At 40.4% G+C, this 24,998-nt stretch overlaps 2 protein-coding genes across 2 annotated transcripts; both read left to right on the top strand.

The window, feature by feature from the left end:
* Positions 1-7,368, top strand: LOC120036112 (NACHT, LRR and PYD domains-containing protein 3-like). The gene is made up of 9 exons (XM_038982587.1): positions 1-75; positions 328-494; positions 596-2,396; positions 2,791-2,964; positions 3,102-3,275; positions 5,210-5,383; positions 5,645-5,818; positions 6,638-6,684; positions 6,821-7,368. Exons 1-9 carry the CDS (start codon positions 5-7, stop codon positions 7,366-7,368), a joined length of 3,330 nt encoding a protein of 1,109 aa, XP_038838515.1. The 5' UTR covers positions 1-4.
* A 7,707-nt stretch (positions 7,369-15,075) lies between these two features.
* Positions 15,076-24,749, top strand: LOC120036113 (NACHT, LRR and PYD domains-containing protein 1 homolog). The gene is made up of 9 exons (XM_038982588.1): positions 15,076-15,107; positions 15,828-15,892; positions 16,025-16,239; positions 16,422-16,681; positions 16,839-16,967; positions 17,122-17,254; positions 17,340-17,360; positions 23,676-23,958; positions 24,547-24,749. The coding sequence occupies exons 2-9, from the start codon at positions 15,885-15,887 to the stop codon at positions 24,551-24,553; spliced, it is 1,056 nt and encodes a 351-aa protein (XP_038838516.1). The 5' UTR covers positions 15,076-15,107; positions 15,828-15,884; the 3' UTR covers positions 24,554-24,749.
* The last annotated feature ends 249 nt before the right edge of the window (positions 24,750-24,998 follow it).

Below are 24,998 nucleotides of genomic sequence, written 5' to 3' on the forward strand. Positions count from 1 at the left end.
TAAAATGAGTCTGTCTGGGGAGAGAGAGGAGGGGACCACTGCCTCTAAAATGACTCAAGACACCAGTTCTAAGAGGTAAGAGATTAAATGTAAAATATACAGTTATCTTAAAGATATAAACTAAAGAGAAAAGTGTTCCCACATTACATAAACTGTAGGTCTACATCATTCATTTAAAAGGCCAACAATGGATTTACCAATTGCAGACTGTAGCTTTATAAAGAAACATCAGGACTTCTAGAAGTTCCACTATACAGTTGTTAAAATGAAGTAGATGAGGTATTGATGAGATATTGATGAGGTGATCTGTCTCCCTGTTTTGTTCAGTGTCCAGAAGCCCAGAGCAGAGTCACCTACAACCAGCCTGCTATCAATGAAGAGTGATCAGCCACCTGCTTTCAGCCAGGAACCATTACCAGATGACAATAAGGAAGTGGAGAGTTTGGGCAGTGAGGATGCATTAAAGATCACACACAACCTTCTGGACAGAAGAAGTAAGACTGTGTTTCATTCAATATTACAAAGAACGGTACAAAGGCCCTTATAAAACACACAAACAAACTTATGAGTCCCAACTCTCATTGTTTTCCTACAGGTCAAACTCTGCTGACAGTCCAACAAGACATTAAGGCTAAACTGAAACACAAGTATCAACACATATCTGAAGGAATTGGACACCATGGAAACAAAAGTCTGTTCAAGGACATCTACACAGAGCTCTACATCACAGAGGGTGGAAGTGGAGGGCTCAATACTGAACATGAGGTTAGACAGATAGAGATGGCATCCAAGATACAAACTACACAAGAGACATCAATCAAATGCAATGACATCTTCAAGCCTTTACCTGGACAAGACAAACCTATCAGAACTGTGCTGACAAAAGGAATCGCTGGCATTGGAAAAACAGTCTCTGTGCAGAAGGTCATCCTTGACTGGGCAGAGGGAAAAGCAAATCAGGACGTTAATTTCATGTTTCCTCTTCCTTTCCGTGATCTGAACCTGAAAAAGGACCAATACAGTCTGATGCAACTTCTTTCCCACTACTTCCCAGAGCTGAAAGAGATTGACAGCATTGAAGATGGTGAAACCAAAACTGTTTTCATTTTTGATGGTCTGGATGAGTCTCGACTTCCTCTAGACTTCAAAAACAATGAGAAGTGCTGTGATGTCACGAAGCCAACCTCAGTGGACGTGCTGCTGACAAACCTCATCGAGGGGAATCTGCTTCCCTCTGCTCTCCTCTGGATAACCTCACGGCCTGCAGCAGCCAATCAGATCCCTCCTGAGTGTGTTGACCAGGTGACAGAGGTACGAGGGTTCAATGATCCACAGAAGGAGGAGTACTTCAGGAAGAAAATCACAGATCAGAATATGGCCAATGAAATCATCAAACACATGAAGACATCAAGGAGCCTCCACATCATGTGCCACATGCCAGTCTTCTGTTGGATATCAGCCACTGTCCTTGAGATGATCCTGAAAGAGGCAGAGAAGGATGAAGTCCCCAAAACTCTGACCCAGATGTACTCACACTTCATACTCATCCAAATCATTGTGAAGAACAGGAAGTACAACAAAGCCACAGAGACAAACTCAAAGGAACTGTCTCAGTCAGACAAAGAGATGATCCTGAAACTGGCAAAGCTGGCTTTCCAACAACTGCAGAAGGGCAACCTGATCTTCTATGAGGAGGACCTGAGAGAGTGTGGCCTTGATGTCACAGAGGCATCAGAGTACTCAGCATTGTGTACAGAGATCTTTAAAGAAGAATCTGGGCTGTACCAAGAGAAGGTCTACAGCTTTGTGCATCTGAGCATTCAGGAGTTTCTAGCAGCAGTGCATGCTTTAGAATCATGTCTGGACAAGAAGGAAAATGTTTTCTCCCCCACTAGTGATGATGAAGAGAAGGAGTCAATCCAGTTGTCTGACTTACACAGGAGCGCAGTGGACCAGGCCTTGAAGAGTGAGAATGGACACCTGGACCTGTTCCTCCGCTTCCTTCTGGGTCTCTCACTGGCGTCCAATCAGAATCTGTTAAGAGGCCTTCTGACACAGACAGGAAGTACAACACAGAGCAATGAGGAAATAGTTGAGAGAACAGTCAGGTACCTTTCAGACAAGATCAAAAGGGAATCCTCACCAGAAAGGATCATCAACTTGTTCCACTGTCTGAATGAACTTGGTGCCAACTCTCTAGTTGAAAACATGCAGACCTCCATGCGATCAGGAACTCTTTCAGAAACAGAGCTAAAACCTAACCAATGTTCAGCCCTGGCCTACCTGTTACTGATGTCAGAGGAGGTGCTGGAGGAGTTTGACCTGAAGACATACAACACATCAGAGAAAGGTTATCAGAGGTTGCAGCCGGTAGTGAAAACCTGCAAGAGAGCACTGTAAGTTCTGTTATTGAGTTGATGTTTACAGTATCATTATAATGAAGGATTTGTATATCTAACAGATTATCTCCTCTCTCCAGACTGGATCACTGTAAGCTCACATATACATTCTGTGAGACTCTGGCCTCAGCTCTGCAGACACCAAACTCCCCCCTGAGAGAACTGGACCTCAGCTACAATGACCTGGAAGACAGAGGAGTGGAGCTGCTCTGTGTTGGACTAACCAGTCCACTCTGCAACATACAGACACTAGTGTGAGTTAAATATCTTGACTGAGTTAGTATGTACTTAACATTGTTTAATCATGTCCTTCTGTTATTGTCTTAATGCATCTCATTATTCTTAAAGCTTTGCATATTTGACAGTGTATCGACATATCCCCTCTCTCCAGACTGGATGGCTGTAAACTCACATATAAATCCTGTGAGACTCTGGCCTCAGCTCTGCAGACACCAAACTCCCCCCTGGGAGAACTGGACCTCAGCTACAATGACCTGGAAGACAGAGGAGTGGAGCTGCTCTGTGATGGACTAACCAGTCCACTCTGCAACATACAGACACTAGTGTGAGTTAAATATCTTGACTGAGTTAGTATGTATTTAACATTGGTTAATCATGTCCTTCTGTTATTGTCTTAATGCATCTCATTATTGTTAAAGCTTTGTATATTTAACAGTGTATCGACATATCCCCTCTCTCCAGACTGGATGGCTGTAAACTCACATATAAATCCTGTGAGACTGTGGCCTCAGCTCTGCAGACACCAAACTCCCCCCTGAGAGAACTGGACCTCAGCTACAATAACCTGGAAGACAGAGGAGTGGAGCTGCTCTGTGTTGGACTAACCAGTCCACTCTGCAACATACAGACACTAGTGTGAGTTAACTTTCTTCAGTATGAGTTATTATGTGGATGTTTTAAACCTGTTGAGGATAGAGGGCGCTATTTTCACTTTGGGGAAAAATCGTGCCCAATTTAAACTGCCTCGTACTCTATTCTTGCTCGTACAATATGCATATTATTATTACTATTGGATAGAAAACACTCTCAAGTTTCTAAAACCGTTTGAATTATATCTGTGAGTAAAACAGAACTCATTTTGCAGCAAACTTCCTGTCAGAAAGTGAAAAATCTGAAATCGAGGCTCTGTTCCAGGGCCTGCCTATCATTTTGCTTGAAATGTATGACTATACATGCACTTCATACGCCTTCCACTAGATGTCAATAGGCTGTGAGAGGTGAAATGGGGTTTCTAGGTATTTCTATGGTCAAAAGAGAGCGCTTTGAATGACATGACCCTCCGAATTCCTTTGTTCAGGAAGCGCATAAAGGTCACCAGTATTGGCTTCTGAAAAGCATTCGCTATAGACGCCTAATATCTCCGGCTTTGATTTTATTTGATAAATGTGATAATATCATCGTAAAGTATGTTTTTTCAATATAGTTTTATCCGATTATTGAAATTTTTTCGGGAGTTTAGGCGTGTTGCGTTCTTTGCGTTTGGTGACGAAGGAGAGCTTAGCGCCACTTGGCTAGTTTTGCTTGCTCATTCGAGAGGGAAAAATGCCTTTCTAAAACCAAACAACGATTGTTCTGGACAAAGGACCCATTGTACAACATTCTGATGGAAGATCATCAAAAGTAGGACCCATTTATGATGTTATTTCATATATCTGTTGAACATGTTTACTTTTAGTTTGCGCCCAGATTTTGGGCACTCTCTCGCCATAACGTAAGCTGCATGTCGTAATGAAGTTATTTTTAGAATTCTAACACGGCGATTGCATTAATAACTAGTGTATCTATCATTTCCTATACAACATGTATTTTTTAGTAAAGTTTATGAATAGTTATTTGGTCAGAATAGGTGAGTGTCAGAAATATATCCGGACATTCTGGGAAAAAGATGCTAAGTTTTCACAATGTATAACCACGGATTTCAGCTCTAAATATGCACATTTTCGAACAAACCATATATGTATTGTGTAATATGATGTTATAGGACTGTCATCTGATGAAGTTTATGAAGGTTAGTGAAAAAATTTATATCTTTTGCTGGTTTATTCGCTATCGCTAATGTGCCTATTGCTATCGCTAACGTGCCTTGAATGAATGAATGCGGTTGTGTGGTGGGCTATTGTAGTAAGCTAATATAATGCTATATTGTGTTTTCGCTGTAAAACACTTAAAAAATCGGAAATATTAACTGGATTCACAAGATGTTTGTCTTTAATTTGCTGTACACCATGTATTTTTCAGAAATGTTTTATGATGAGTATATAGGTATTTCACGTTGGTCTCTATAATTACTCTGGCTGCTTCGGTGCTATTTTTGATGGTAGCTGTGATGGTAGCTGCAATGTAAAACTGATTTATACCTCAAATATGCACATTTTTCGAACAAAAAATAGATTTATTGTATAACATGTTATAAGACTGTCATCTGATGAAGTTGTTTCTTGGTTAGTTTGGTTGGTTCTTGGTTAGTTTGCTTGGTTATGTGCAAGCTACCTGTGCTGTGAAAAATGTCTGTGCTTTTTTGTATTTGGTGGTGAGCTAACATAAATATACGTGGTGTTTTCGCTGTAAAACATTTAAAAAATCGGACATGTTGACTGGATTCACAAGATGTGTATCTTTCATTTGCTGTATTGGACTTGTTAATGTGTGAAAGTTAAATATTTCTAAAAAATATCTTTTGAATTTCGCGCTCTGCCTTTTCAGTGGAATGTGGGAGGAGTTCCGCTAGCGGAACCCCGGGGCTAGACAGGTTTAAACATGTGTTAATCATGTGCTCTTCTGCCCTCTAGTCTGGGTCAGTGTGGTCTGACAGAGGGTTGCTGTTCAGATCTGGCCTCAGTCCTGAGTTCACCCAACTCACAACTGAAACACCTGGAGCTGAGAGACAATGACCTGCAGGACTCAGGAGTTACACTGCTGTCTTCTGGACTGGAGGATCCAGACTGTAAACTACACACACTGGGGTAAGTACAGCTGTTTCAGTCAGGTCGGTACTGAGCTGAGTTACACTGCTGTCTGCTGGACTGGAGGATCCCGACTGTAAACTACACTCACTGGGGTAAGTACAGCTGTTTCAGTCAGGTCTGTACTGAGCTTAGTAAAACAAATAGTCTGAAAATCTGATGTTTTATCACAATGCTTGTGTCATGGACAAATGTATGGGTTTCCTACAAGATGATTGACACCAGTACACCAACCTAGACAGCTGTTGTGTCTCTCTGTAGGCTGTCTGGCTGTCTGGTCACAGAGGAGGGCTGTGCTGCTCTGTCTTCAGCTCTGAGGTCAAACCCCTCCCACCTGAAAGAGCTGGACCTGAGCTACAATCACCCAGGAGACTCTGCAGGGGGACTGCTTTCAGCTGCTCTGGTGGATCCCACATATAAACTGATGAAGCTGAAGTAAGTCAGAATAGATGTCCTAATAGTGTGAGCAGCGGTTGTGTCATATGTAGTGTAGTAGGGTCAGTAACATGAGGGCATGATGGGAGAATTAAGAGGAAGTTTACCCAGCAGGCTTAGCACTCCATCACAGCATACATCATCACCACATGAATACTCTTCTTCTGCATCTCTGATATCCTGTTTGAATTGTACTCTGTTCTGTATGCAGTAGGTAGGATAGAATACCTGTATGTCTCTAGTAAGGAATTGTACTCCGTTCTGTATGGAGTAGGTAGTATAGAATACTTGTATGTCTCTAGTAATGAATTGTACTCCATTCTGTATGCAGTAGGTAGGATAGAATACCTGTATATCTCTAGTAATGAATTGTACTCCGTTCTGTATGCAGTAGGTAGTATAGAATACTTGTATGTCTCTAGTAATGAATTGTACTCCGTTCTGTATGCAGTAGGTAGGATAGAATACCTGTATGTCTCTAGTAAGGAATTGTACTCCGTTCTGTATGCAGTAGGTAGTATAGAATACTTGTATGTCTCTAGTAATGAATTGTACTCCGTTCTGTATGCAGTAGGTAGGATAGAATACCTGTATATCTCTAGTAATGAATTGTACTCCGTTCTGTATGCAGTAGGTAGGATAGAATACCTGTATGTCTCTAGTAATGAATTGTACTCCGTTCTGTATGCAGTAGGTAGGATAGAATACCTGTATGTCTCTAGTAATGAACTTGGATAGTGCACCAGAACACAACAATATTGTTTAAATGTTGACTGCTTTATTAGGTCTTTGTCAGTCAATAACCTGTTTCTCCTACAGTGTGGATCATGGTGGAGAGTGCAGGCTGAAATCAGGGCTGAGGAAATGTAAGTCTCTTCAATCCTAATTAACTGTGTATTCAGAACTATAGTAACATAGTAACTAATCAATACTTGTTCTGTACCTACAAAACAACATTTTATGTGAAGATGTGGTTTGATTATACTCTCCTTTTGTCTACAGATGCCTGTCATCTCACCCTGGACCCAAATACAGCAAACCCAAACCTGATACTGTCTGAGGGGAACAGGAAGGTGACATGGGTGGAAGAGAAGCAGCATTATGAAGACCCTCCAGACAGATTTGACTGTCATCCCCAAGTTCTCTGCAGAGAAGGCTTATCTGGATGTCGTTATTACTGGGAGGTGGAGATGGATGGTGACATGGCTGACATTGGTGTGGTGTACAAAGGAATAAACAGGAAGGGAGATGAGGATGACAGTAGAATTGGAGCCAATAGGAAGTCCTGGAGTTTATACTGCTATGATAGTGGTTATTTATTTTGCCAAGCTGGAGTCAACAGATCCATCTCTGGTCCTGTTCCTAACAGAGTTGGAGTGTTTCTGGACTGGTCAGCTGGTACTTTGTCCTTCTATATTGTGTCCTCCTCTGGTACACTGACACACCTTTACACAGAACACACCACATTCACTGAACCCCTCTATCCTGGATTTGAGGTTTCCTCCTCAGTGACCCTGTGTCAGATAGATGACCAACACATTCAGAGGTGAGTCATAGCAATGTTTTATCATTTGTTTCCCTCTGGAATCATTTCTATAATTAGATTAGTAGTAGTGGTGTGTTTTAATGTGTTCTGTTAGACCTATAGTATGTTAGATTAGTAGTAGTAGTGTGGTTTAATGTGTTCTGTTGGACCTACAGACAGTTAGATTAGTAGTAGTAGTGGTGTGTTTCAATGTGTTCTGTTGGACCTACAGACAGTTAGATTAGTAGTAGTGGTGTGTTTTAATGTGTTCTGTTGGACCTACAGTCAGTTAGATTAGTAGTAGTGGTGTGATTTAATGTGTTCTAGTGGACCTACAGACAGTTAGATTAGTAGTAGTGGTGTGTTTTAATGTGTTCTGTTGGACCTACAGACAGTTAGATTAGTAGTAGTAGTGGTGTGTTTTAATGTGTTCTGTTGGACCTACAGACAGTTAGATTAGTAGTAGTGGTGTGTTTTAATGTGTTCTGTTGGACCTACAGACAGTTAGATTAGTAGTAGTGGTGTGTTTTAATGTGTTCTGTTGGACCTACAGACAGTTAGATTAGTAGTAGTGGTGTGTTTTAATGTGTTCTGTTGGACCTACAGACAGTTAGATTAGTAGTAGTTATATTAGTAGTAGTTATATTAGTAGTAGTTATATTAGTAGTAGTGGTGTGTTTTAATGTGTACTGTTGGACCTACAGACTGTTAGATTAGTAGTAGTGGTGTGTTTTAATGTGTTCTGTTGGACCTACAGACAGTTAGATTAGTAGTAGTGGTGTGTTTTAATGTGTTCTGTTGGACCGACAGACAGTTAGATTAGTAGTAGTGGTGTGATTTAATGTGTTCTAGTGGACCTATAGACAGTTCGATTAGAAGTAGTGGTTTGTTTTAATGTGTTCTGTTGGTCCTATAGACAGTAAGATTAGTAGTAGTGGTGTGTTTTAATGTGTTCTGTTGGACCTACAGACTGTTAGATTAGTAGTAGTGGTGTGTTTTAATGTGTTCTGTTGGACCGACAGACAGTTAGATTAGTAGTAGTGGTGTGATTTAATGTGTTCTAGTGGACCTATAGACAGTTCGATTAGAAGTAGTGGTTTGTTTTAATGTGTTCTGTTGGACCTACAGACAGTTAGATTAGTAGTAGTGGTGTGTTTTAATGTGTTCTGTTGGACCTACAGACAGTTAGATTAGTAGTAGTGGTGTGTTTTAACTTCTAGTTCCTCCCAAACCCGGATCCGGGAGCACCCCCATCAGTAAAAAAGCTGACTAGCATAGCCTAGCATAGCGTCACAAGTAAATACTAGCATCTAAATATCATTAAATCACAAGTCCAAGACACCAGATGAAAGATACACATCTTGTGAATCCAGCCATCATTTCTGATTTTTAAAATGTTTTACAGGGAAGACACAATATGTAAATCTATTAGCTAACCACGTTAGCAAAAGACACCACTTTTTTTACTCCACCAGTTTTTTACTCCATCAGTAGCTATCACAATTTCGACCAAATAAAGATATAAATAGCCACTAACCAAGAAACAACTTCATCAGATGACAGTCTGATAACATATTTATTGTATAGCATATGTTTTGTTAGAAAAATGTGCATATTTCAGGTATAAATCATAGTTTACCATTGCAGCCACCATCACAACTCTCACCAAAGCGACTAGAATAACTACAGAGAGCAACGTGTATTACCTAATTACTCATCATAAAACATTTCTTAAAAATACACAGCGTACAGCAATTGAAAGACACAGATCTTGTGAATCCAGACAATATTTCAGATTTTCTAAGTGTTTTACAGCGAAAACACAATATAGCGTTATATTAGCTTACTACAATAGCAAACATCACAACAGCATTGATTCAAGCCAAACATAGCGATTACGTATAAACCACCAAAATATATTAATTTTTTCACTAACCTTCTCAGAATTCTTCAGATGACAGTCCTATAACATCATATTACACAATGCATATAGAGTTTGTTCGAAAATTTGCATATTTAGCGGCACAAATCATGGTTATACAATGAGAAAAGTAGCCAAGCTGCAAAGAAAATGTCAGGAGAAATCTTGGGAAAGGCACCTATTCTAATCGAAAACTATTCATAAACTTGACTAAAAAATACAAGTTGGACAGCAAATGAAAGATAAATTAGTTCTTAATGCAATCGCTGGGTTAGATTTTTAAAATTAACGTTACTTCAAGCATACAGCGTGCGCTAAAGCGAGACCGCACCGAAATTCATGGCGGAAATATTATTTAACATTTGTCAACATAAGTACGAATTAACAGCATAAAGACTGCTTACTATTAGCTGAGCTTCCATCAGAATCTTGGGCAAGGTGTCCTTTCTCCAGAACAATCGTCTTTGGGTTGAAAGATGTCCTCTTGTCCGGTCGAAATAGCCGCTAATGTTAGCCACCAACTGGAGAGGTGTCCAACTCGTGAAAGCGCATGACAAAGAAATCCCAGAAAATCGCAATAAACTGCTATAAACTGCTATAAGTCGGTTTAAATTAACTACCTTATGATGTCTATAACCTTTCACGAGCCTCTACCCCGGGTCCGGGAGCACCCCCCACCCCCCCCACACACTAATTAGCATAGCTAGCATAGCTTCAAAAGTAGATAGTAGCATCTAAATATCATTAAATCACAAGTCCAAGACACCAGATGAAAGATACAGATCTTGTGAATAAAGCCACCATTTCAGATTTTTAAAATGTTTTACAGGGAAGACAAAATATGTAAATCTATTAGCTAAACACGTTAGCAAAATACACCACTATTCTAACTCCATCAGTTTCTTACTCCTTCAGGTGCTATCACCAATTCGGCTCAACTAAGATATTGATATCCACTAACCAAGAAAAAACCTCTTCAGATGACAGTCTGATAACATATTCATGGTATAGGATAGTTTTTGTTAGAAAAAAGTGCATATTTCAGGTAGAAATCACAGTTTACAATTGCACCGACCATCGCAAATCGACTAGAATTACTAGATAGAGCAACGTGTATGACCAATTTACTCATCATAAAACATTTCATAAAAATAGACAAAGCATAGCAATGGAAAGACCCAGTTCTTGTGATTTCAGACCATATTTCAGATTTTCTAAGCGTTTTTCAGCGAAAACACAATAAATCGATAAGTTAGCATACCACATGTGCAAACGTTACCAGAGCATCGATTCCAGCCAAAGAGCGCTATAACGTAATCACCGCCAAAATATATTAATTTTTTCACTAACCTTCTCAGAATTCTTCCGATGACACTCCTGTAACATCATTTTACAATATACATATACAGTTTGTTCGAAAAGGTGCATATTTAGCCATACAAAACCGTGGTTACACAATAAAAATACTAGGAAATCAAGCCTCAATATGTCTGACGTCATCTATCAGAGTGATCTAGTTTAATTGAAAGCTAATCATATACTTGACTAAAAAATACAGGGTTTACAGGAATCGAAAGACAAATTAGTTCTTAATGCAACCGCTGATTTACATTTTTAAAATTATCCTTACTTTTCAATACAGGGTTCGCCAAGTGAAGCTATACCAAACAAAATGGCGAAATATGCGTTTAAAATATTTCGACAGAAACACGATTTATCATATTAAATATTGCTTACTTTGAGCTGTTCTTCCATCAGATTCTTGGGCAATGTATCCTTTCTATGTTATAAACGTCTTTTGGTCGATAGATGTCCTCTGTCCTTCGAAATGTCCACCACCAACGACCGACCTCCCAAAATGTGTCCAAACTTTCAGAGTGCACGACAAATAAATTCCTCAGAATCGCACTAAACGGATATAAATTGCTATAAAACGGTTCAAATTAACTACATTATGATGTTTTTAACAACTATAACGACTGAAAACATGACCGGAGAAATATTGCTGGTTAGAAAACGATTTGGAACGAGGCAGGTCCGATGGCCTTCACGCTTCAGGCGCACGTTGAGAAAGGGGGGTCTCTGTACATTTTGGTCTTTTATAATGGCTGTGAATGTCCCATCGATTTCATTGAAAACGTGATGACGTACAGACACCCAGAGGAAGACGTAGGCAGTGTCGGTTTCTTCATAGCATTCACTGTCGCCTTAAAAACAGACCCCAGATCAGAGGTAAAAATTTCTGAAATCTGAACCCTGTCATGAAAAGTGCTGTAGAAATTGTTCTGTACCACTCAGAGACAAAATTCCAACTTCTATAGAAACTAGAAGGTGTTTTCTATCCAATAATAACAATAATATGCATATTGTACGATCAAGAATTTAGCACGAGGCAGTTTAATTTGGAGACACAAATATGCTAATGCGGAACAGCACCCCCTATAGTTCCAAGAAGTTAACTTCTTGGAACTATAGGGGGTGCTGTTCCGCATCTTTCATCTGGTGTCTTGGACTTGTGATTTAATGATATTTAGATGCTACTATCTACTTGTGAAGCTATGCTAGCAATGCTAATCAGTGTGTGGGGGGATGGGGGGTGCTCCCGGACCCGGGGTAGAGGCTCGTTAGAGGTTAACACCTATAACGAATAAAAACATGACCGGAGATATAGAACTACTAAAACGAAAGCGTTTGCAGGACGCCATTGTGATGTCTTCTTGCGCCAGGCGCACCGTTGAAAAGGACGGTACTTCCGTTCCACGGTCTTATATAGGGTCCCAGATTGCGCAATCCACTCCATTCAAATTCTCCCCGCTTACTGACATCTAGAGGAAGGCGTATGCAGTGCATGTAGCCCGATGGCTTACATGGGGACTTATAAACTGACCTCAGAACAGGGACCTCGATTTCTGAAATCTCACTCCCTGACAGGAAATGTGCTGCAGAATGAGTTCTGTTTCACTCAGAGAAATAATTCAAACGGTTTTAGAAACTAGAGAGTGTTTCCTATCCAATAGTAATAATAATATGCATATTGTATGAGCAAGAATTGAGTACGAGGCAGTTTAATTTGGGAACTCATTTTTACTAAGTCGAAATGGCGCCCCCATAGGCTCAAGAAGTTAACCTGTTATGGCTGCAGGGCGGTGCCGGTACACTTATGACAACAGCCCGTCCAAGTGCAGGGCGCGAAATTCAAAAGATATTTTTTAGAAATATTTAACTTTCACACATTAACAAGTCCAATACAGCAAATGAAAGATAAACATCTTGTGAATCCAGCCAACATGTCCGATTTTTATAATGTTTTACAGCGAAAACACCACGTATATTTATGTTAGCTCACCACCAAATACAAAAAAGGACAGACATTTTTCACAGCACAGGTAGCATGCACAAAACCAACCTAACTAACCAAGAACCAACCAAACTAACCAAGAAACAACTTCATCAGATGACAGTCTTATAACGTGTTATACAATAAATCTATGTTTTGTTCGAAAAATGTGCATATTTGAGGTATAAATCAGTTTTACATTGCAGCTACCATCACAGCTACCGTCACAAATAGCACCGAAGCAGGCAGAGTAATTACAGACACCAACGTCAAATACCTAAATACTCATCATAAAACATTTCTGAAAAATACATGGTGTACAGCAAATTAAAGACAAACATCTTGTGAATCCAGCCAATATTTCCGATTTCTTAAGTGTTTTACAACGAAAACACAATATAGCATTATATTAGCTTACCACAATAGCCAGAAACACAAGCCATTTACCAGCAGCAAAAGTTAGCGATCGTAGCAAACCAGCAAAAGATATATAATTTTTGACTAACCTTGATAAGCTTCATCAGAAGACAGTCCTATAACATCAGGTTATACATACACTTATGTTTTGTTCGAAAATGTGCATATTTAGAGCTGAAATCAGTGGTTATACATTGTGCTAACGTAGCATCTTTTTCCCAGAATGTCCGGATATTTTTATGACACTCACCTATTCTGACCAAATAACTATTCATAAACGTTACTAAAAAATACATGTTGTATAGGAAATGATAGATACACTAGTTCTTAATGCAATCGCCGTGTTAGAATTCTAAAAATAACTTCATTACGACATCCAGCTTACGTTATAGCGAGAGAGTGCCCAAAATCTGGGCGCAAACTATTAGTAAACATGTTCCGACAGATATATGAAATAGCATCATAAATGGGTCCTACTTTTGTTGAGCTTCCATCAGAATGTTGTACAAGGGGTCCTTTGTCGGGAACAATCGTTGTTTGGTTTTAGAACGGCCTTTTTCCCTCTCGATTTAGCAAGCACACTTGCCAAGTGGCACGAATCTCTCCATCGTCAACAAACGGAAGAGAGCGGAACACGGCAAAACTCCCGAAAAAAATTCAATAATCTGATTAAACTATATTGAAAAAACATACTTTACGATGATATTGTCACATGTATCAAATAAAATCAAAGCCGGAGATATTAGTCGTCCATAACGTCAGCTTATCAGAAGGCAAATCCAGGTCCCTCCTCGCACTCTCCAGAAAACAGGAAACTGGTGACACGTCATGCCAAGAGCTATGATTCGAGTCCAGATCAAGTTACACACTCAATTTCTTCTCTCACTACTTGTCGACATCTAGTGGAAGACGTATGAAGTGCATCTAAACTAATAAATATCAAGGACTTTAATAGGCAGCCCCTAGAACAGTGCATAGATTTCAGATTTTCCACTTCCTGTCAGGAAGTTTGCTGCAAAAGGAGTTCTGTTTTACTCACAGATATAATTCAAACGGTTTCAGAAACTAGAGAGTGTTTTCTATCCAATAGTAATAATAATATGCATATTGTACGAGCAAGAATTGAGTACGAGGCCGTTTAAATTGGGCACGATTTTCCCCCAAAGTGAAAACAGCGCCCTCTGTCCTCAACAGGTTAATCAGTCTATCCTTCTGCTTTACCAACACCAGAGACCATGGTGGAGAGTGTTGGATCAAGCCTGGACCTGAGGACACCATAGACCATGGTGGAGAGTGTTGGATCAAGCCTGGACCTGAGAACACCAGAGACCATGGTGGAGAGAGTTGGATCAAGCCTGGACCTGAGAACACCAGAGACCATGGTGGAGAGTGTTGGATCAAGCCTGGACCTGAGAACACCAGAGACCATGGTGGAGAGTGTTGGATCAAGCCTGGACCTGAGAAATGTGAGTGTTAACTGATTTTAATTGTTTTTAAAGGAAAATAGTTGTTAAGCGTTCATTATTCACAATCATGCTCTATTTTGTCTAAACAGACTTAAAGGTAGAGTCAGCAATATGACGTAGAAGCACAAAGTAAACAGCATAGTGGGTCAATTTCTACAACAACTGAGAGCGTTGGAGCACAAGGCTAAACTTCTCCGCTGTAAGAGAGTGAAGAGAACCCTTGCACATGGGCAGATACTGTGTGTGACTGTGTGAGAGAGAAGTCAGGCATCTTGCTCATCACAATATCTGTGGTGCTGCTCGTACATCATCATTTAGCTGACTCTACCTTTAAGCTCTCATCCTAGGATCTACCAGAAATCAGATTCCCAACATCTACAAAATATGGACCAGAACGATGTTGTTTCCTGCTTCCACAAACATTAATTAATATAACACTTATGTCAGATTATGGTATGCTAATGAGTGTACATTCTGAGACTGTTGCTCACTGATATTCATTTTTATTACAAGTCTATTTAATAATTATTAATTCATTATTCGACAATATTGTCCATTTTAAATAACAACTACTTTTGACTTTAGGGATTCCTCAGAGTTGTAAGACCTGTGACCATGTTGAGGTAAGTCATAATGACAATTCTTACTTTTACATATCTGCAGGAGTCAGGCACAGTCTCAAAGCCAGGTGTGTACCAACCAACCATTCATACTGGGATATAGGCAGTCCTGTGTTCTGCTTTAGTAATATAGACACAGTCTCAAAGCCAGGTGTGTACTGACCAACCATTCATACTGGGATATAGACAGTCCTGTGTTCTGCTTTAGTAATATCAACACAGTCTCAAAGCCAGGTATGTCCTGACCAACCATTCATACTGGGATATAGACAGTCCTGTGTTCTGCTTTAGTAATATAAACACAGTCTCAAAGCCAGGTGTGTCCTGACCAACCATTCATACTGGGATATAGACAGTCCTGTGTTCTGCTTTAGTAATATAAACACTGTCTCAAAGCCAGGTGTGTACTGATCAACCATTCATACTGGGATATAGACAGTCCTGTGTTCTGCTTGTAGGCATGCAGGATTTTAGCTGTTGTCATATTTTGTCATTAGACAGTTTAATTGATAATTCACCAGCATTCCATGTAACATTGAATAAATACATTAGATTAGTTACTAATGGGCCAGTTTCCCAGACACAGATTAAGTCTAGTCCTGGACCTTAAAGAACTTTCTATTGAAACTTCCATTGAGCATGCTTTTTAGTCCAGCACTAGACTCAATCTGTGTCCAGAAAACAAGCCCCATATGTGTTACTGACATGCTTGTCCTTGTTCAGGACTCCACACACTGGCTTCAGATTGAACCCTTGACTTCCACTGTCCAGGGAGTGACAATGTTCAGGTAAAATAACTACTTTTAACATTTCATTCCACCTGCTAGTGTATTTCCCCATTACCTTTGGGAATAGTCTTCTAATCCAATCTCTCCGTTTGACCATTGACCCTCCCTACCATATCTTGATGTTGCCCTCAGACACAGGACACCCAAAGGGAGTTATGAGTGCACAGTGTCTGGGCTCCGCTGGCTGTGTGAGAGAGATGTCATTCTGAAGTATCACTTCAGGAACTGGGAACCCTACAGTCAACTTCTGAAATACATGCAGTACACACAAGGTGGTCCATTGCTGGACATCACTATGGAGTTAGGTGAACTGGAGGAAGTTCATCTGCCACACTGTGTCTGTTTAGGTAAAACCATATAGAAATAGTATTCAGAAAGACATTTCCATGTAACTGAGTTTCACTTCCTGAATGAATGAACTATTCTGGGAGTTTGAGTTTACTGTGATCTGGTACTGCATATTCTTTGTGTTTTAGTTGGATGAATAATGCAATATTTGTCTTTCTCTCCTTTGTATTGTGTTGTTCAGGGACTAACCTTTCCCTGAGGAATGAGATGAAGATTCTTCATGTAGAGGAACATGGAGTGTCTTTAGAGGAAGTGCATGAGGTCACCAGATTCCATGCTAAGATTCTCCATCCCAAGTTCTCAGCTATCTCTGTTATACTGAACTATATCCTTTCTTGGAACGTAGATGTCCACTGTGAGCTGATGCTCTATCTGACAGTGATGAAGGAAACACTAATTCCACGCCTATACCTGTTCCCCAGTAACCCCAGCCAAATACAGGTGAGGGACCATTATTATAGAGATGAGCTTAACTAAACAGTGGTGCAGTTTATGTTGACACTCATTAAATGTAGATAAGTGTGTTGCTAGTTTTCTGAATAATGTTTGAACAAGACTATACATTGACTGGCTGGGTATTTCATGCCTCGTTTCACAGGCTGTGGAACAACAGGAATCAAAGTTTCAAGGGTCTAAAAGGTCTCCCATCACAAGACCAGAGCAGTCCTTCAAACTGAATAGTTACTTCAGACTGAACATTCCCTGTTCTACCGCCATCAATCCACCGGTACAGTTTTAGTAGACTAAGAACATGAATCTGACATTTCAGTCACAGTTCTATCCATTGCTCTCTCTCTCTCACTCTCAATTCAATTCAAATGGCTTTATTTGCATGGGAAACATGTTTACATTGCTAAAGCAGTCTCTCCATCTCCCTCCAGAGGATTCATCTCATACATAGAGACACCACACCAAGCTTTTTCAAGGCGGTTGTGAAAATGACAGGGATTGACATTGAGATGGAGTTATTCAGTGATGATGAGAGGATAGTATGGACAGAAATAGTATCACGAGGTAGGAGCATATGTCAATCATCACTTTGTACTTTTGTACCAGATGCTATTTAGAGTGAAATAACCTCATGTTGTTTATCTTTCAGATGAATACTATCAGAACCAAGGTAAGACCCAGATGCAGACTGTCCAAGTAGCAGTGTTTATTGTAACAGGGGCAGGCAAAGACAGGTCAAGGCAGGCGGGGGTCAGTAAACCAGAGGTGGGTTAAAGGTACAGGTCGGCAGGCAGGCTCAGGGACAGGGGCAGCCAGAGTGGTCAGGCAGGCGGGCTCAGAGTCAGGACAGGCAAGGGTCAAAACCGGGAAGACAGGAAATGAGAGACTGGGGAAAAAACAGGAGCTGAGACACAACACTGGTTGCCTCGAACAAACAAGACAAACTGTCAACAGACAAACAGAGAACACAGGAATAAGTACACAGGGGGTAATGGGGAGATGGGTGATACCTGGAGGGGGGTGGAGACAATCACAAAGACAGGTGAAACAGATCAGGGTGTGACAGAATACGTCACTGACACCCATTCAACAAGTAAGTAAACATGAGAGTTACAATGCATTCGGAAAGTATTCAGACCCCTTGACATTTCCACATTTTCTTATGTTACAGCCTTGTTCTAAAATGGATACAATTGTTTTTTCCCCTCATCAATCTACACACAATACCCCATAATGACAAAGCAAAAATAGGTTTAGACATTTTTGCAAATGTATTAAAAATAAAAAACGATCACATTTACATACATGAAGGGAACATTTGGACATTTGCCGAATGGTTAGTGAGAAACACCATATGGCAAATGTACGGTCCCTTACTAGATGTCCGCCAACGTTTGTAAAATTCGTGGACGGCGGTGTGCCGTGCACGGGGGCCAGATCTTTCAGGAAGTCATCGAATGAAGTCTCTCGGACATTCGGTTTCCGTTTGATAAAATTTTCAAATTTTGGTCGTTTTTTTCGCTGTCCCGGTATATCCCACCAGAGGGTGAATGGAATCATATTGCAAATGTACTAAACATCACCAATCATGACATGGCCTTTTCTCCTAAACGGAAAATATTTTGAAGACGAAACTTGGTGAGCATAGGTTTGGCATAATGGGCAGTTGGCCCCGAACAAGATGGCATCGAGGCCTCAACGCTTCTTGAGTTATGGCCATTTTTCTGGGATTAAAGGTCAAAAATTAAAATAGAGCGCTAATTTGACCGCTTTACGTCAAAGTACATAAACCTACGGTGTCAGGAAAAAAAGAACCAGCCATTTATCTATCGTAATTTAAGAGAAATCGTACATTGTACAATTGGTGATGTTCACAAAAATGAGTTATTTTCCCAAAAAAGTTACAGATCCAGTTGCAGCGTGTTCAGACGAACATTTTTTAAGTGGGTTTTGGAGCTCTGCGAGAATTCTGTGATTTTCTGTGATTGTCTGAAATAACACACACTCATTTAACCCTCTGTAAATAAGCCTTAACATAAAGACTTAAAACTCAGGATTCTATAAAAGCCTACCATAAGGAGGATATGTCTTTACTTTTAGCTTCCTGTGCCAACCGGGAAGTGCCATAATTGGTGTCAAATGTGCTGTTTAGAAGGGTTAAAAAAGTAAAATCTTTCCAAAACTTCATATGTGTGATTAGGCAACCCTCATGAACTCTAAATCAGTCATTCATCCCATCAGATTTCCAAGAAAAACTCACACACCCACACAGAAAGAATGGAGTGACACACTGTGGGGCTTAGAGACACAGTGCCTGCAATTGTTACTTTTGTTCGAACTATTAAAGAACCGTTAGACTTAGAGCTCTGAAACTTTAGAAACCTGTTATAGAGCTCAGGTCGATAGTGTACGGTGAGTTATGTTGCTCTAGAAGGTTCTCAGACCGAGAAACAGCCTCGTACATTTGCAATAACTTCAATTAATATGGACCATTACGAAAATGACGACATTTATAAAAGTCCCAGAGTTGCAAGACTAGGTGCATTGCCCATAGAGACGGACCCCAACGTTTTTGTCCGATAGCTCATTCAAGGACCCCATAGGAAGGCATGGAAAAAATTGGTGCTGAAAATCCACCTAAGGTCTTGCTTGGGCACCAAATAACCTATCGAGCCGAAACTTGGGATTCGAGGTCGCCTCACATAGGCCTACACATAATGTCAGAACTGGACCCGCAGCTGGAACGTAACAATGTGTTATATGTTTTTATTATGGTTTAAATAGAAGGCTCTGTGAATTTTGGGCCTGCTCTGAAATATGTGATAATTGGTTTCTAAATGAGTTGGAAAAAGTGGGTGTGGTGTCAGTTTGTATCAGTTTGGTGGCTGAAAATATCTAATTGACTGATGGACACTGACTTGCTAGTTGACTTTTGTACATTTTGCAATATGTTTAAACAGTGAGGTACCATCACTAAAATTACATTCTGAAATCAACACCAACGAGCGATGGAGAGGAACCAGAATCACTGCCCGGCCATCCCGAGTTCATTGCCCAGTCAATTTCACATTGCTGCAGGAGTTTTGAGCATGTCAAATTCGTGATGGTATATGCCCATTGAAACATATTGCAAATGCACAGTACATTTGCAATATGATTCAACAGTGAAAAAGCATCACCAAATGGACATGATGAAATCAATACAACGAGTGATGGAGAGGAACCACTATCACTGCCCGGCCATCCCGAGTTCTTCAGGCCAGTCAATTTAGCATTTCTGCAGGAGTTTTGAGCATATCAAATTCGTGATGGTAAATGCCCATTGAAACATATTGCAAATGCACAGTACATTTGCAATATGATTCAACAGTGAAAAAACATCACCAAATGGACATGTTGAAATCAACACAACGAGCGATTGAGAGGAACCACTATCACTGCCCGGCCATCCCGAGTTCATCAGGCCAGTCAATTTTGCATTTCTGCAGTATTTTAGGCTATGTTTCATGTTTTGGGTTACAAGGCATGATTTTCAATACAGTTTTAAATGCTTTTAGGGGGCATCCAGACTTCCATGCCCGCTATGGGAGCACTATACTATGGCCCAAAGTCAATGGGGGCCAGCCTGAGTGATTTATGGAGGTTTTAAAAATGGATGTCTGTACATTTGCAATATGATTCAACAGTGAAAAAACATCTCCAAATGGACATGATGAAATCAACACAACGAGCGATGGAGAGGAACCACTATCACTGCCCGGCCATCCCGAGTTCATCGGGTCATTCACTTTTGCATTTCTGCAGTATTTTTGAGCATGTTAAATTCGTGATGGTAAATGCCCATTGAAACATATTGCAAATGGACAGCCGTGCACCTGGTGATTACAATTTCTTTAGTTGGGAGCAAGAAGTCAATGGTTGGGTAGGGAGCACCCCCCACCCGTGCCCATCCAATAGGGGGCGCCCCTTGTCATTTTGGATGTTTAAAAAAATATATAAATATATTTTCGACTTTTGACTTCCTATGAAATCATATTGCAAATGTACAAAACATGTGCCTTATGGACCAGTAAAAAAAGAATAATAATGATGATAATAAAATTTGACAAAAGTATGTTCATACAGTTCTTATACATGTGTAATTGACATAAAAATCAAAAGAATTTCGAGAAACGTTCCAGAAAGCACTTTTTTAATGGGGTCTTGACTTGTGTTACATTTGCAATATGAAAAATTACGGTAAAGCGCACTCGCCATCTATTGGATTTTTGCAGTGTAACACTTGGCATTTGCCATATGGCATTTGCAATCAGTTTTGAATGAAACGACGCCGAATTGAGTGGTATTGTACATCGTTTATATGTTTCGTACGGTGCCAATAACTTCCCATTCATTTTTGTCCATTTCAGGGGGGTGTTTCCTTACATAAGTATTCCGACCCTTTACTCAGTACTTTGTTGAAGCACCTTTGGCAGCGATTACAGCCTAGAATCTTCTTGGGTATGACGCTACAAGCTTGGCACACCTGTATTTGGGAAGTGTTTTTCCATTCTTCTCTGCAGATCCGTTCAAGCTCTGTCAGGTTGGATGGGGAGCATTTCTGCACAGCTATTTTAAGGTCTCTCCAGAGATGTTGGATTGGGTTCAAGTCCGGGCCCTGGCTGGGCCTCTTATGGACATTCAGAGACTTGTCCCGAAGCCACTCCTGCGTTGTCTTGTCTGTGTGCTTTGGGTTGTTGTCCTGCTGGAAGGTGAACCTTCGCCCCAGTCTGAGGTCCTGAGCACTCTGGAGCAGGATTTCATCAAGGATCTCTTTGAACGTTCATCTTTCCCTCGATCCTGACTAGTCTCCCAGTCCCTGCTGCTGAAAAACATCCCCACAGCATGACGCTGCCACCACCATGCTTCACTGTAGGGATGGTGCCAGGTTTCTTCCAGACGTGACACTTGGCAGTCAGGCCAAAGAGTTCAATCTTGGTTTCATCAGACCAGAGAATCTTGTTTCTCATGATATGAGAGTCTTTAGGTGCCTTTTGGCAAACTCCAAGCAGGCTGTCATCTGCCGTTTACTGAGGAGTGGCTTCAGTCTGCCCACTCTACTATAAAGGCCTGATTGGTGGAGTCCTGCTGAGATGGCTGTCCTTTTGGAAGGTTCCCCCATCTCCACAGAGGAACTCTGGAGCTCTGTCAGAGTGACCATCAGGTTCTTGGTCACATCCCCGACCAAGGCTCTTCTCCCCCAATTGCTCAGTTCGGCCGGGGTCGGCCAGCTCTAAGAAGAGTCTTGGTGGTTCCAAACTCCTTCCATTTAAGAATGATGGAGGCCACTGTGTTCTTAGGGACCTTCAATGCTGCAGACATTTTTTTATACCCTTCCCCAGATCTGTGCCTCAACACAATCCTATATCAGACCTCTATGGACAATTCCTGAGACCTCATGGCTTGGTTTTTTCTCTGACATGCACTGTCAACTGTGGGACCTTATATAGACAGGTGTGTGCCTTTCCAAATCATGTCCAATCAATTGAATTTACCACAGGTGGACTCCAATCAAGTTGTAGAAACATTTTAAGGATGATTAATGGAAACAGGATGCAACTGAGCTAAATTTCGAGTCTCATAGCAAACGGTCTGAATACTTATGTAAATAAGGAATTTCTGTTTCTTATTTTTTATACATTTGCAAAAAATGTCTACACCTGTTTTCGCTTTGTCATTATGGGGTATTGTGATGTCGTTATGGGGTATTGTGATGTCATTATGGGGTATGTTGATGTCGTTATGGGGCATTGTTTGTTGATGTTTTTATTTACTAGGCAAGTCAGTTAACTTTTCTGCGCTAAGGATACCGAATACGGGTTCACTTTCCTAAACAACCGCTGAATTGCAGGGAGCCAAATTCAAAAATATTTATAAAAATATTTATAATCATGCAATCATAAGTGAAATATACCAAAACACAGCTTAGCTTGTTGTTAATCCACCTATCGTGTCAGATTTTGAAAATATATTTTACAGCAAAAGAAATCCAAGCTTTTCTGAGTGTAGCTTTCAATGCTATAACAGCTTAGCCTTATATTAGCTTGGTTAGCTTGGTCACGAAAGTTAGAAAAGCAATAAAATTAATTGCTTACCTTTGATAATCTTCGGGTGTTTCCACTCACGAGACTCCCAGTTACACAACAAATGTTATTTTTGTTCGATAAATATTACTTTTATCACAAAAAAACGCCATTTGGGTTGCGCATTATTTTGAGAAAACAAAAGCCGTGTTCCGTTCGACAAATCCCCAAAAGTATCCGAAATGGCCGTAGAAACATTTCAAATGTTTTTTTATAATCAAAATTCAGGTTGTCTTTAACAAACATAATCGATAATATTTCAACCGGAGCATAACCTATTCATTACGAGAGAAAAGGAAAATGGTGAGCTCCTCCCGCGCGCGCAGGAAATATTCAGAGGACACCTGACCTCTTTTGAAACATCTCGCTCATTTGTCAAAATAAAAGCCTGAAACTATGTCTAAAGCCTGGTCACAGCCTGAGGAAGCCATTGGAAAAAGAATCTGGTTGATACCCCTTTAAAAAAAAAAAACATCCCTGGTCTTTGTGTATAGTTTAATCCCACTATATAACACAACAGAGAAATCCAAGGGGTATGAACACTTTTGCAAGGCTCTGTATGTTATGTAGAATAGACAATCGTGTCAGCCAGGGTAGGCGTCAATTCCAAATAAGTCAGTCAATTCAGGAAGTAAACTGAAATTCCAATTCAATAACTGGAAAAGGGCATCTATTTTCAATGACTAGTGGGAAGGAAAAAATGTGTTTAAATTGACTGACTTGAATATGAATTGACTACAACCCTGGAGTCAGCTCTATACAAGAAATGACTATCAGAGGAATGATAACTAGAGAGACTGTTAGATGTAGAAACAGCTGCTGTTCACCCTAAAGACATATTCATTTAATTCACCTCCCTTCAGCATTAACACTCCCTGGGATTCCTGCTGAGGAGTTTCTGAAGAAACACAGGGCTAAACTCATTCAGGGAGTCAAAAATCCAATGCCGATAGCAGATGTTCTGCGGTCAAAGGACATGATTGGTGATGAAGAGTACTCCAGAATAACAGCTGAAACAACTGAACAGGAGCGAATGAGAGAACTACTGAATGCAGTTCTCCCTAAAGGACCAGAAGTGATGGGAGCTTGTCTCAAAGCTCTCAGTGAACATGAACACCATCTTGTTAAGTACTTGAGTGAATCTAGGTAAGACCGTTTTCTTTTCTCCCTCCCTTGAATATGTGGAATGATTAAATATAGGTCAAATAAAAACATAGCTACCCAGATCAGAGAAAGTCTTTTTCAGAATGGAAGCATGTTTTTGTGTTGCTGCCTGTGATAAATGTATCTTATTATAGTTCTATCATAGGACCATCATCACATCATTATCTCAGGTGTATCATAGGAACCATCATCACATCGTTATCTCAGGTGTATCATAGGACCATCATCACATCATTATCTCAGGTGTATCATAGGAGCATCATCACATCCTTATCTCAAGTGTATCATAGGACCATCATCACATCCTTATCTCAGGTGTATCATAGGACCATCATCACATCATTATCTCAGGTGTATCATAGGACCATCATCACATCATTATCTCTGGTGTATCATAGGACCATCATCACATCATTATCTCAGGTGTATCATAGGACCATCATCACATCATTATCTCAGGTGTATCATAGGACCATCATCACATCCTTATCTCAGGTGTATCTCACTCCTCATTCTTCTCCATACTTTCTGATCTCTCTCTTCCCTTCTCCTCCATCATCTGTCTTGTAGCACCTAATCTGAAGATGCTGAGGCCTGTCTCCTAGTCTGTGGACAAAGACACTTCTCCACCTAATCTGAAGATGCTGAGGCCTGTCTCCTAGTCTGTGGACAAAGACACTTAAATTATTGTTAGGGAAATTATGTTTGCTTTTCTTTTAACAAATGTCTGTATTTTATTCATGTGCTGTTCTATAAACCAATTTGTGTGTTCATCAAGTGTCTGACTGTACAAATCCTCACTATCAGTAGCTGTAATTTGGCAGCAAGCCCAGATGATGTTTTGAGAACGAGATATCTCAGTTTCAAGGTCTCATCTTAGAGAGAAGAAGACTGGTGAGGTGTTGGTCTGTCAAATGCTATGAACCAGTATTGCGGTTAGCTAGTTGCGAGGATCCAGATGAAAATGTTCAGAGTTTGCGGTAGGAATCCGGGGATATGGAGAGAAAAATAGGTCCGTTATG

This window comes from Salvelinus namaycush, unplaced genomic scaffold (assembly GCF_016432855.1).
Source record: "Salvelinus namaycush isolate Seneca unplaced genomic scaffold, SaNama_1.0 Scaffold121, whole genome shotgun sequence".
Lineage (NCBI taxonomy): Eukaryota > Metazoa > Chordata > Actinopteri > Salmoniformes > Salmonidae > Salvelinus > Salvelinus namaycush.